This window comes from Buceros rhinoceros, unplaced genomic scaffold, assembly GCF_000710305.1.
Source record: "Buceros rhinoceros silvestris isolate BGI_N320 unplaced genomic scaffold, ASM71030v1 scaffold9248, whole genome shotgun sequence".
NCBI classification, from domain to species: Eukaryota; Metazoa; Chordata; class Aves; order Bucerotiformes; family Bucerotidae; genus Buceros; species Buceros rhinoceros.
Window position 1 is genome coordinate 1 of NW_010426345.1, and position 13,489 is coordinate 13,489.

The 13,489-nt window shown below is 41.7% G+C and overlaps 1 protein-coding gene across 1 annotated transcript in view; it reads left to right on the top strand.

Moving 5' to 3' along the window:
- The first annotated feature begins 789 nt into the window (after positions 1-789).
- LOC104498128 (kinesin-like protein KIF16B) overlaps positions 790-13,489 on the top strand; it is a 37,074-nt gene continuing 24,374 nt past the window's right edge. Inside the window, exons 1-3 of the mRNA XM_010141469.1 lie at positions 790-837; positions 5,285-5,428; positions 7,222-7,368. Of these exons, the coding sequence (XP_010139771.1) occupies positions 790-837; positions 5,285-5,428; positions 7,222-7,368 (339 nt within the window). The remainder of the gene's footprint in view (positions 838-5,284; positions 5,429-7,221; positions 7,369-13,489) is intronic.

A 13,489-nucleotide genomic window follows, 5' to 3' on the forward strand; every position in this document is an offset into this window, starting at 1 on the left:
GGGGCTGCGGGGTCCCGGGCGGTGGGCTGCAGCCCCTGAGCCGCCGCCGCCGCTCGCAGGGGTGCGTGAAACTCCGTGTCCACCTGTGCGGGCGGTGGAGGCTGGAGGGGAGCCTCTGCCTGGGAGTTGCGGCGTTTCTTGGCGCTCGGCGGAGCGGCTCTGAGTGCTGGAGCGACTGCCGGGAGCGCCTCTCCTCCCCGGCAGCCTGGAGAGTAGCTCCCCCGTTGTGCTGGGCGGTGTGGGGCCTTTCCTGGAAAGTTCAGCGTGTCACGGTCTTAAGCATTGGCTTGCCTGATCCTTTTATGAGGAAAAGGTTACTTTGGTGAAGACAGGGAACTGGAGAAGCAAGACCTGCCAAGGGTGTTCAGCCAGGCTTCCGAGATGTGAAAGAAAGCCACTTCATTTAGAAACCGCAACCCCCTTTACCTCCTTGAGAGAGACTGTTGTCTGGTTCACTTGTAACACCAGCTTTTGTGCAGGAGCCACTATGGTAAAGGTTATTAGTTGGCTACTTAAGCTCGAAGTACACAAGAGACTGCCCGCCCCATTTATTATATTGACAAGAGTTTATCACCCACTTCCTGAGATGTGTCCGGGAAATAACCACTGTGTTCATTAGTGAAATAAGTGCTTAATTGGCACAATAGAGTTAATTTTTAATGATGCAAGTTAAGAACCGTATGTAGAACGTGATCAGGTTCTACTGGCGTTTCTCTTACTTCTTCCCTTGTTCTGGAGTGATGTAGCCAGATGAAAAGAAAAGTGTTTTAAAAGCATAGGCAGGCGGTCATGTCCCACCATTCACTTGATCGTCTCCTTTTATTTGATCTCGTTCAGGTATTTAAAAAATAGAATTTGCCAAGTTTGTAAGTCAGTCGATATTTTATTGTTTTCTGTGGGGGAAAAAGACGCCTTAGGAAAATTAAGTTGATGAAGTTCGGAAGGGGAAAATATCGCAGGTTGATTTCATGCGGTCTGATGGAGCTGAGTGGGTAGAGGTCAGGACTGGTGAATAATCTTGTCACACCTTCCTGTTTTCCCCTGCTCCTGCCACCGAGTTTAAACACACAGTTCTTACAAGTTTTTAAAGTTATTCTATATGTACACTTCTGTGAGCATCTCTGACAGGTAGCATGGATCTTTAAAGTACTGATAAGGCTTGTTATTTTTGTAGTGTTTTGGTAGCACAGAAAAGTCTTTTTTGTGGGCTAAAAGCGTGATCTGCTAAGAGGCAGAAGAGAGAGGGACGTTGAAAGCATATGGCAGAAGGGAAAAGGGCTGGTAATTGCAACAGGCAGTGGAAGCACCAACTGATAAAGTGTGAGTACAAGTTTGCAGGTGTCATGTTAAAAGAATATTACAGACAGTGTCTCTGGACTTCGTGTCTAGAACACACATGGGAGGATAACCTGGAGGGGGCTAGAGCAGAGCATACCTAGCAAATGGTGAAAATTGTCTTTGACTCAGTATAGTGAGTGGCAGTGGGTGGGCTGTGAATAAACTTACTCTGAAAACTGAGAAATGTCTGGCTGGGGGAATCAATAAACTGCGAAGAGCCTTCCAGTTCAAGTTGTTAAAACCTTGCCGTTTATGGGATGGTGCTTGATGTTTATGAAACATTGTCAGGAAGCCAGATTTGGTGTCAGGGGATGTTGCTTCTAGGTCTTGATTTTTTCCAAGGTTGGGTGCTGTTCGGTGAGGCACCCGGTCCTGCAGCCTGGGAGCAGTGCTGGGGTCGATGGAGCTCCTCTCCTTCAGTCAGTGCTGGACTTGTGTGTGGTAAAACTGAGATCCTCAGCCTTAGAGGATCCAATAGCTTTTCCTGTTCCAATAGTGAGGTTATAATAATAATATTTTTATAATCATATTTTTACTTAAATCAGTTTGCCTTGTAGATGACTTCTCTCAGCTGTGGCTCCCCCTTTATGCTTCGCTGCAGTGGTTTACAGAGGAAGGGCCTTTCACCCCATTCAAAAGAACCTCCCAGTGGGATCTTATTTCTGTGGAACTTATTTTCAAAATCTTTACCGTGATAGTGTATAGAGTTAAATTTAATTTTGTGTGTGTCTTTAAATTTGCTTCGGTTCGTTCAAAGCTTAATCATATAATGCAGCTTATTTAATGAGTTGTTTTTAATTAGAGAGGACAGAGTTAATGAATGGTTCTTGGTAAGACTCCTGCATTATGGAGCAGTTGCACTGTGTGGTGTCATAGCTCTGCTAATTGTGTAATAAGTCATGGACACCAATCTTGAAATGAATCATGTGATAGGGAGGGGGTTGATGTTTAAGGATTACTTGCTGTTCCATTGCTTAGATGACAAACTTTAGAGTCTGGGTTTTTTTTTCCTCCCCTTCTGCTGTGATTTATTTTCAGTCTTCTCATTCTCTAACTTGACCTGTAAGGAATTTGTTCATTTCAGTGCTGTTGTCAAAGCCTTTCACCATTGTTCTTCAAGTAGTTGACATCCCAAATTGTGTTACACAGAGGTTACACTGGAGATTTTTGCCTATATCTCTGCATAATGTGATAAAAGTGATGTCCAATGACTTTACAGTTACTGCTTTGAAACCAGTTATGAGTGTGAGCTTAGGAAGTTCAGTTACTTCTCCCATCTATCCTTTGGTTTCTCTCATTCAGTACTTAATTGCAGTGACAGCCTTTCTGTCAGTGCCTGTATGTTAATGTTTCTGTGAAGTGGCTAAAAACCTGCCAGCAGGCGAAAGACTTGGATTTCTTCATCGAGCAGAAATCTGCAGGGAGGTGAGGTTGGGTGCTTAATGTATTTTGCTCTGGCAAGTTAATGGTTTTGGTCACCATTATTTCTAATGTTCGTTTTCCAGAACAGTCACTGGAAGCATTCATTTATTGTCTTATAATTTGGAGGACTTGACAGGAGGATCCCATATCAGGTCCCACAAAATGCAGTTTCTCATCAAGATCCTGTCATTCCTCAGAATGGCCATTTCCTGGGCAAAATTACGGGATTATGGAGAAGTGTAATCAGCTTGGAGGCACTTTTCTGTTCACCTGCTGAATAGATGACTTTGGGTTACTTGTTACTAGTCACTGTCTTCTGCATAGTGTGAGATATCTGGGATCCTGTTAAGCCTTACCGAATTTTGGCTCTCTATTTTGTATTATGTGCTGCATCTGTGCAGTGCAAATAAACACAGTGCTTTATGTTCATCTGTTCAGGGTCTTTGAGGAAGAATGAGGGGGTAATCTCACCTCTATTTCATGTCACCTTTTCTCTTCATGGAAGCTAGAATTCAGTTAGTGTTCAGGAAAACCACTTTTGTACCTTGTTTGTCAGTTAAATAACAGCATCAAAAATATGCTAAATAAGAAGAAATGTTTGGATGCTTAACAAAGGGAAGAGCAACAGTTCCTTCAGATACTGTCATTGTCTTGTGCCCCTCAGTTTCTTACACCTGATAGCTCTGTTCTATTTGGCTTTAGTTAATAAAGTAATAGAGGAGAACAAACTTCTGATTTTTAACCTTTTCCATTTGTTTCTTGCATTTGCATAAACTAATTAACTGGCTGAACAAACTAAACAAGGGTCATATACTGTCCTTTCCTGCAGAAGGTGCAGCTGCATCGGAAAGCGGCTTTGCACTGTAGTGACTAGTTGTGCCCTGTGCTTATCCAGTGCTATCGGTGCTTTTAAATGTTTATTTAAATGGCTGTGTAGATTTTCCCACAGCCCTGTCTGATTTGCAACATAATGAAATAGAAATTTCAATTTGATTTAGTTTTTAAATGATCTATTTTTAACCCTGCATGCAGACACTCCTTAGATTTGCTCTCCGAACAGAAGTGACTGATGGGGATTGGAGAAACCCGTGTCGGTGGCTATAGTGCTGTACGTGGATAAACAGTCATTCGCAATTACCGCATGAAGATTTAACGGCTCTTATGGTTGATAGTGGCAAGACAGAGGAAATATGTTTTGTTGCTTATGGAAGGCTTTCGTGTGACTCTGGGAATTGTTTGGATTAAAAGCCATGCCAGTGTTGATACTTCAATGCACAAATACATTCTGCTCGATTATTCATTAAACATAAGGCTGGCCCTCTTGGTTTTGCATTATTACAGCTCTGAGTTATGCTTCTAAGGCTGAGTAACTCCTCTGCATGCAGGCTGGAGTCACAGTATCTTGGCAAATGTAGGACCAACATTATATTATCTTTTAAAAATAACCGCTTGCACAATCCAAGCCTTAGTATCAATAGCAGAGATTACAACAGCTCAAGTTAATATAGCAATGCAAAGGACAGGGATACAAAATAAACTGTTTCATTTCACAAGGAACATGTGACTAGAGTGTTTTTGTAGCAGCAAAAAAGAGATAAACAAGTAAACAGTGAAGAGCCAGCTGAAATCCTAATTTCCATTCCGAATGTTTGAGGTAGGAGCTTACTGGAAGTAAGTTATAATGAACTATCCATGTTTTTTAGAACTGAGAAGCAAAAGACATACATGGAGAATATATTACAGAATTTCCAGTGCAGGAAAGAGGGGAATGAATCGGTGCCTCGTGGTGAATTGCTGTGTCTAAATTATAGATTACTGTGTATATTTTTCATTTTCCTGTATTTATAAAGGTAGAGTGTTTGGCCAAGATGTGTGTAACATCAGTGTAACACAGATGGGGTGAGAAAAGATGGAGTGATTACAAGCAAGAACACTCATAGTTAAATATCATATTTGTCCCAAGTGCATGGTGAAATTTTTGCTGTTTCTCTTTCTGAGCACTGATTTCTGGCTGTTGCTCTTAAGAGGCATCCAGAGTGACAGCAGAAATATAACTCAGAGCTTAAATATGGCCAAGTGTTGCAATACTGTCACTTTCTGAACTACAGTGCCGATGAGGATAAGCCATTTATCAGCAAGCTGAGTTTGCTATTTCTTACGTTAACTCTCTGAACTTCCATTTTAATGAAGGTACGTGATAATAAATCAAGCCACAAGAGGAGTTTCTCTGCTATAAAAAGAAGTCAAAAGATCTGTAAGGATAGGTAAGGCTCTGGTGTGCCTGGGGTGAGTTCTCTTGCCTCTGCCTTTATCTGTGGGTGAGTCTGAATCCAATAAAAATCTCCTTTGATGCTGAGTTGGCAAGATAAACGAACTGTTCTAAATGTGACATTTTCACCTAACCATACTTTGTGTCCAAAACCTTGAACCTATTTAATGATCTCCAGCAGATTTTTCCATTTGGAGAAGTATTCAGAGTAGATACATTTCTCTCCCTGAACATAAGCTCTGTGTGTATGTATAGATACGGACCTTCATCAGTGCACTACTTCTGTTGTTAGCATTGGACCAGTGCATAAAGGTGGAGACTCTGATCCGAGTTCTTGGATTGCGTGAAGTTGGTACTAAGAGGACTTGGAGGTCTGAAATTAAAAGTGTTCTTAGTTTGGTAAGGTGCATTAAGAAATGGTTTTATTTTCTATTTATTATCTCTAACCTCTTCAAAAGGAGTGAAGGGAAGAGTTTATTCTACGGTGTGGTCATGCACACCTTCTCAGGACAGGTGCTCTTGTAGAGAACCAGAGGAGTGAGCACTGGCATGACAACATACGCATCATCCCTCCTAAGTAGTCACTATCTTTTACCTGACCTGAGTAAAGATGTGCTTAACAGATGGGTTATGGTTGAAATGGTTTGGCGATACCCAGTGGGTTTGGCCAGGTTCTCAGGTGGGGTTAAGAGCAGTGGGCTGCCAGACGTGAGAGAGCACAAGAATGTAGTACTTGCTCAGTTCTGAGCAGAAGTGTGGAATCTGATCTGTGTTTCTCTACAGGAGAAATGAAATGATCATTGTATGGCCGCGTGTTGAAGCTGTAGGAGTTTGGGAGAGAGGAAAGGAGAGGTTGGTAGGACGTGCAGATGTGCTTGTTCTGAAGGGTCTGTTGGTCCCTGTTTTTGATAGTTCAAGCAGCGCTAAGGAGGGCTCTCCTTGTTAAACGTGGCAAGAATGTGTGTTCTTCGAGCATGGGTACCAACAACAAATTGTAACATAATGAGTAGTAATTGTGTGAAGATGCCCTCAAAGATTATAAAAGTGTCAGTGGTGGTAGTTTATGGCTGGTGTTATTGCTGTCTGTGGTTCTGGAATGAAGATGCAATGGAGCTAGAGTGGTGTTTGCTGGGAAACGTCATCATCATCATCATGGCTTGGCTTCGTGAACGAAGATCTGGGAAGGGCTTTTCCCACGCTCACTGTAAGCGATGAGTGCACCCTTCGGGCCTGTGCGGTGGGTTTTTTAGGTGAGGCGCAGCGTGCGCGGAACTGGCTCCACCCTTTACACCTGAGGTTCAGATGCTAGGTATTGTGAAGCTCCTCTAAATGGTATCTACCCGGATCATACATTTGAGAAAGGGATGTAGTAAGCTGTGTTGTAAGGCTGCAAACAGACTGTTTAAAAATTGAGGAAAGCCTAGAGAACTTGCTGTTGAAGCAAATGAAGTGGAAGTGACAGCTTGGTCATAGCAGAGCATTGACTCAAACTTGTAAGGACTAGAGAAGAAAAAAAAATAGAGACAAGCCTAGTGAGCTTACAGAAAAGTCTTGGTTGTCAACAGCAAGAATAAGTAAGAGGTGATGGAAATCTTATAGTCAGTATAGTAATACAGGAGATTTTTAAGTTTTAAGGGTTTTTTTGCATAAGGGTGATGCAGTAGATAAATAGCTCAGGCCTAGTTATGTAGAAATGGAAGAAGCGGCATCTGTAAGGTGGGGAGAAAAATGCCAAAGTGATTATAGGTTTAAGGTGAACAGTGCAAATGTAAAGCAAAGCAGTTGCTCTCCTGAAGACTTTACATTGCAGATGGTCTAGCCCTGTGGTTCCCGAGGGGTAAAATGCAGCATTGGAGAGCGTTAAAGAGTGGGGTCTCATCAGAGTGTGGCCTTTGCTAAAATGAGAAGTTAAAACCAGATAGAGAAGCCAACACCAAAGATGATACCTGGCTGCGAATTCGGATGTCACAGGCCAGGATATTCTAGAAAAACTTGTTGGACTCTCCTTAGGCTTTTCCTCAGTAGCAAATGTCAGCAGTGCTAGAAGGAAGCTGAAACTTAGGGGTAGCAGCAGTCGAGAATGCCAGTACTCTCTGGTGATTTGTTTCTCTAGAGTTTCTCACCTGTGCTAAAGTACATAGTCTTTGAACATCAGTGGCTTCTTTTCTTTCTATGCCCCCTTTCCTCCACAGTTAATCTTTGAAGTTGTTTTTCCTCTTAGAAGCGATGAGTTTGATCTTGGAGTGTGCTACAATCACAGGGCAGTTGTTGTTTGGAAATACATTGCAGAGCCAAACACTGAAGAGCTGTGCTTGGTGCTTCCCCCAGCAATCCCCTGGGTCAGTATCTCATGAATTCCTGTTTCTGGAACATCATTATCTGAATTATGTGGGAAAGGATCAACAAAAATGACAAGAATTATCGATTCAAAAAATATCAAGCTACATGTGTACTCTATGTAGTTAGTGGAACAGATTAGGAAATGCAAATCTAGAAATATTTGCAGGGCTTGAATGTTGAAAAGAGGAATGAAATATTTAGTTATGGCTCCTTCATAATATCTTGGGCATAATGGAATGAAGCTAATAATGTAACAGCATAAACAGTATCTAAGGAGTTACTACTAATGAGATGCAGGTTGTGGAGGAGTCTCCCGAGGGGAATGAAAGCCCAGGCAGTTGGAAAGAGCTCCTTCCTTTGAAGAGGGTCATTACAGTAAACGATCTTGCTTGCATGGGAAGGTGACACTAGACCTCGGTGACTTTTAAGTAGCTCCTGCGATTGCCATTCTACCTCTGACCTCCCCTGCAGTGGTTTTTGCACAGCTTCATGCACAGGAGAGACAATAAACAGTCTCTATGCACTACGCACATGCATTCTTGTACAGTGTGCAGTCTTTAAAAGGGCACCTTGCCATTTTCTTGTACCAAGCAAGATGGGTCAGGGAGGGAGAGTCCCAAGTGTAGAGCTTTATCCTTGTGTTGGTGAGCAGCAAAACTGGAGCAGGCTTAACCCCTTCAGAAGGGCCTCCGAGGAGTTTCAACACACTACTGGATTCCCATTAACTGAAGAGTTAATGGCTGGGACTGACAGTTAATCTTGCATAAACCATCAGAGATTGGGCAGCCCCCATATAGCCTCTCTTTAAATGTGCTTATTTTTTCTGTCCTTTTTAGTGCTTGAATGCAAATGCTTCAAAAGTTTTTCCAGCCAAAAGCCAGTGGGATTTGTCACAACTGCTACCTTGTTTCATCTGTCCCCTTCCCTGGCACTGAAGAACAAAGACCTTCCAGTGTCAGCAGCACAGTGGCAGCGTGGGCATGTATGGGGCAACGTCATTAAACTGGCCTCATTTGCAATTTCTAATCCCCAAAGCTTTACGGTTGTAAGCATTTTGAACTTAAACCCCTAGTTTTAGAATAACATTTCCTAGTTCATTTATTTCAGTATTATCAAGCACCATTGTCAGGTTACCTGTGCATGTTATACCACTAAAATGATGAATAGTAAAATACTTTCAGACTCTGCTTTTGTTGAGAACTCCCTGAGATGATCAGGGAAAAGGGTAATGAGTCTTTCTGTTGTGGCTTTCCTGACGAAATGAAGCGAGAGAAAGGTGAGTCTGGTGGTTTCTCAGGCTTTGTTTATTTGAAATTAAGACCATTTTTGAAATCAACAGGATTAGCACTCAGCTGTTTAAACCTAACTGAGCTCTTGGACTTGAAGACTTTAGAAGTCTGAGTATCTGAAAGGCAGGTATTGTTGCTAAGAACAGCTGACTGAATTGAAGAGCAAAGTCCTCTGTTTTGCAGTAGCTCTGAATACAAAGCCAGGGTTATTTGCTGAGAGGACTTTTCAGAGTTATCTAACAGAAAGAGGGCATACATGGCACTCGGTATCTTAATTGCTGATGGGCTGAAATTTTTATTGTTGAAGACTCAGACACTTCAAATACTGGCTTTATGAAGACTTCTCCAAAGATTTGATATTGTAAATACAAAGCAGTAGTGAGATACAAAAACCTGGAGTAGACCCATCATTTTTCTGTATGCTCATACATTTGAAAGATGTTTGTACTTAGATAACTGAAATAACTTGTTGTTCAGTCCAGATTGCTCGTATATGTCTCAGCAGAGGAGGAGAGAACAGAAGAACAGCTCTATGGGTTGACTGAAGAGCTAATAGACCCATGAGATCAGGCACAATGATTTTTTTTTTCTAAATTTCTAATTCTAGGACCTCCTGCCCCAAAAGACAGGGGCACTGCAGGAAAACAGTGTGATTTCTTTGAATCATGTTTTGCTGTACACAGGAGGTTAAGTCAATAGCGTCTTTATGACTTGGCGTAACAGGAGTAAAAGAATAAATCAGAAGGAACAAGATACTAAAATCAAAATATCACGTGGACTAAAGTGATAGTGAGTTCTGGAGAAACTTCGTAGTGTTGTAATAGTGACTGTAAAATTCCAGGATGTCATTGCAGTCAACTTGGTTGTGTCTGAGGTTATATTTTATGCCAAAGATGGGCATCGTCAAGGCTGACACAAGAAATGGGTAATAGGGGGTTTGCATGTGGGTATCTTAAAACTTTGCTATGTAGAACTACCTCTTCCTGGTAAGACCATTACTGAGCCTGGTGTGGTGCTCAATCTACACTGGCAAAGCAGGAAAGTCACTGTTAAGATAGTCTATTAACTGAACATTAAATATTTTTCTGGTGGTTGTGTGAGTGTTGACCATGGCACGTGTGGATATAGTAACTTCTGAGTTTTAAGTTAGCTGTTGCTGATGATTTAAAAATTTGACTATGTGGCTACCCACCAGACTTGATCTGGTGAAGCAGACGAAGTCTACCTTTAATATTATCAAAAATGCATGATATAATGTAGTGACCAGTCTGTATGTGTTACCGTGAGTGTGCATAGTTTTACCCCTCCAAAAGCTAGATATACTTTGACAGAAGACAGCACAAGGACACCCATTTGTTAATTTTCCAGGAGAGTCTTGCTGCTGTAGATTAAACTACTGCCTGTCAGTATTGTTGGTAAAATTTATTTTTACGGCTGAAGGCATTTAATCTAGGTTGTCCTTCATACAAGAACTGATATGGGTGTACTGGTATATAAGCTAAGGGAATATTTCTGTTGCATGAGATGTACAAGATTTCCCCTGTTTCTCATTCACTGTCACTGGATTTATACTGGTTTCAGCTGCACTGTGAAGGAAGTTCTGAGAGTAGCAGAACTTTCTCACTCAACTATTTGCAAAGTTTGCTAATGCTTTTTATAAAACTGGTATCACAAAAGGGAACATGGGTATCATTATAAATCTGCACTAGCAAGTTATTAAGATTACATTGATAAGAAAAAAACATATGTCCACACAAAACAGGCTTTATGACAAAACTCTCTTTTAAAATACCAAGTATGTGCACAGTTTCTTTCTCTCGCTGAGAAACAATTGCAATCGTACTCATAGGAAGCTGTTTCTTTTAGCTTCAGTCCCCAGGAATTTTTTCTGCTGTTTTCTTGTATGGTTTCTTGAAGTGAAACTTGAGAGGTGGCACAGCATGTCCCTCAGCTAGGTCCAGTCACATCTCACAGGTTTGGAATCTGTGGGCTGACGTCAGGCAGATTGGACACCTTGGTAGAGGTCTTGAGGATAATGAGGATGTGTGCTTCAGAGAAAACGGGTGGCTGTAGAAGCATCTGCAGAGCTCTCCCAAATGAGGGGGAGGCTGCAGCCCTTACCAGTTATCAGAGGATCCACCTAGGAACCCCCCCTAAAACTGAGTCTGAAGGACATCTCATGGCAGTGGTGCTGCTTGAAGTACAAGGTGTAGTTGTTAACTTTCAGAATGCATTAGTGAAAACATGGCTTTAGTCATTTAATTCTGGGCTTGTACCCAAATCAGTCAGCAGCATGGGGTCATTCTGAGCTCAGGATATGCTGGGCAATTGCTCTGCTATGGGACAACTGTGTTTTTCATACAGGGTAATTATGTAGTACCAGTGACTTCAGCCACAGTGGATTCCCAGAATCTTGTGCTTAAATCAGATTGCTTGACTTACTCTGATTTGAGGTCTCAGCCAACATTGTATTGAAATTACTTGTTGTTAAAGTTCATGGAAAAAATTACTTTAACGCAAAGGGTAATGAAGATGTTTTCCATATAGAACACCAGATTTATGTTTTTAACTGCACCTGGATATGGCATCACATTGTAAAAAAAAGTACTTTCTACAAAATGATTCAGTAAGCATTGAAGAAGTTAAAAAACCCAAACCCACAAAACTAAACAAAGACCTCTGGACAGGAAAGGGAAATTGTGTGGTATTTCTGATTGCACCAGCTTCACTGTTCCTGTAGTTACAGAAAGTAGCAAAGAATTTCTTGTGTGGAAGAGTTTTTGTCTGACTTTTTAAAGCATACGGTTGAATTGAACATTTCCCTTTTAAGAGTTGCTCAGACAAAGGGAAGTGCTCTTGGTCTGCGTGATTCAGTGGGACATCAGGGCAAGTGTACAGTTAGTATGTTATGAAACTGCAAGAAAAAACAAAGTTCTTTCTGTGACATGCTTTGTGCTTGTTTTTCAGTTAAATCTACCTTGAATTCTCCTGGTTATTAAGCAACCTTCATGCTTTCATTTTGTGACCCCAGAAATACACCTGGGTAGTGAGCAAGCAGAGCGATAAAACAGGAAATCTGTAACACTGCGAACAGAAGAGCAGGCACTTTGCTGAAAAGAAGAGCCATTGAGCTTGGTTGAGTTGCTTTTACAAGTGCTCAGACTATGTTTTTAAGTAAGCTGAAAAACAAAATTGCACATCTGCTCTTCAGCATAATCCTTTCCCAGTAGCTTTACCATTAGATGTCTGCAGTGAAGTGAATTTCCAAGGGTATATTTTACAGCTGCTTTTTCTGTTTTGACACAGGGGCACCGCAGGCAGTTCGGGCAGTGCCTGTGTCCTTGTCTGTGCAGCCTTGGAGGTTTGCTGAAGAGGTCTTTCGAAACATTGTTCAGGAAAACTGATTGCACTTTCTGTTCTGTGTGTCTTTTTTGGTTTTTCCCTCTCACCCTCCAGATGAAATGTGTCTCATTCTTTCTGTTCTCTTCTCAGAGTCGTGTCAGACAGATATTGTGGTAATCACAACTGATTCGCACAGTATCAGTTTAATGGAAAGCATAACAACATGGTTCTCTAATGGGATAAGCTACAATAAATCCTATAGCGTACAAATAATGCAGACTGGATTAATAAAAACGCATTCTTCAAAGAACTGAACCTTCCATTGAAGGATCTTAAAGGAAGGAACTTAAACATGAATTTGGAAAAATACCAAACACATTTTGCATGTCTGTAATAACAGTTTTTCTAAAGCTTTCCTTGTTGATTTATGTTTGAGGTAACAGTGGTTTTCCATGCCTTTCACCCTCTCTCTGGGAGGTCTAAGTGACATAATGAACAGGAGTCATTGCAAGTTGCCTTGAAATCCAGAGATACTGCTAACATTTGGTGGCCTGTGGTATGATTTCGACTAGATGCTCATGAAGCTGCTCTGGTCTTTGCACCCAAAATAAGCAGGGGAAATAGGGGAAGGAGAGAAAGAAACTTGGCCTAGAGGTATCTGTGCTGGAGCTTCTTCCATGAAACTGCAATATTTTGATATAGCTGCTTAATTATCTTGGAGCAGTTCTTCATAACCTACATAGCCCTTGTAATGAAGAGAAATTATTAAAACTTTGCCCAAGTAAGCCACTTATCGAGTTATCCCATTAGTAGACAAGTATATTGTTCTTGGTACTAATACTGATATTCTTTATATTGCAACAAAGTATTATTTGAAGTAGTTTTCCTGACTTTTTTCCTTTTATTTTTCTTTCCTCTCTCCTTGCACTTAACGCTAGATGAGTGTCTGAATTTAGCAATAGTAGAGGATTAATAACTTCACTGGGCTGATGTATTTCCTGATATCTGTGCTAAGAAACTTGCCTGCTTGATCCCTTGGTAGTTTGGTTAAGGGCCATGGGATCACGGGTTATATGTTTCCTTCCCTTGTGATCCTGGCAGGCCACATGGAGTATGAAACAGCAGTGAGAACAGCCTGGAGACTGGCCCCGAACTCTGCTGCGGGAGCAGGTTGGGCTGGAGGGGAAGCAGGCATTCTTAAATCATCAAAGTGTTAATTGTGAACCGGTTTTGGCAGCCGGCATCTGTACATTGCTTTGTGGTGAGGGTTGGAATTTGTGGGAGCATAGTCTTTGGCTAGTGGCTGGGACTTGTTTCTGGGCTGGGGTTCCTCTGGATGCTGGAGGAGCAGCTGGTTGCAGTTGGCTTCTCCTGGCTCCGAAGTTCCTCAGGGTACCCGGCACTGCAATGCAGCTGTTTACAGCCTGAACCTTTAATTAAGGTGGAACTTGCAATGAAGGCTTTTTGAAAGTGACTCAGCCCCTGCTGA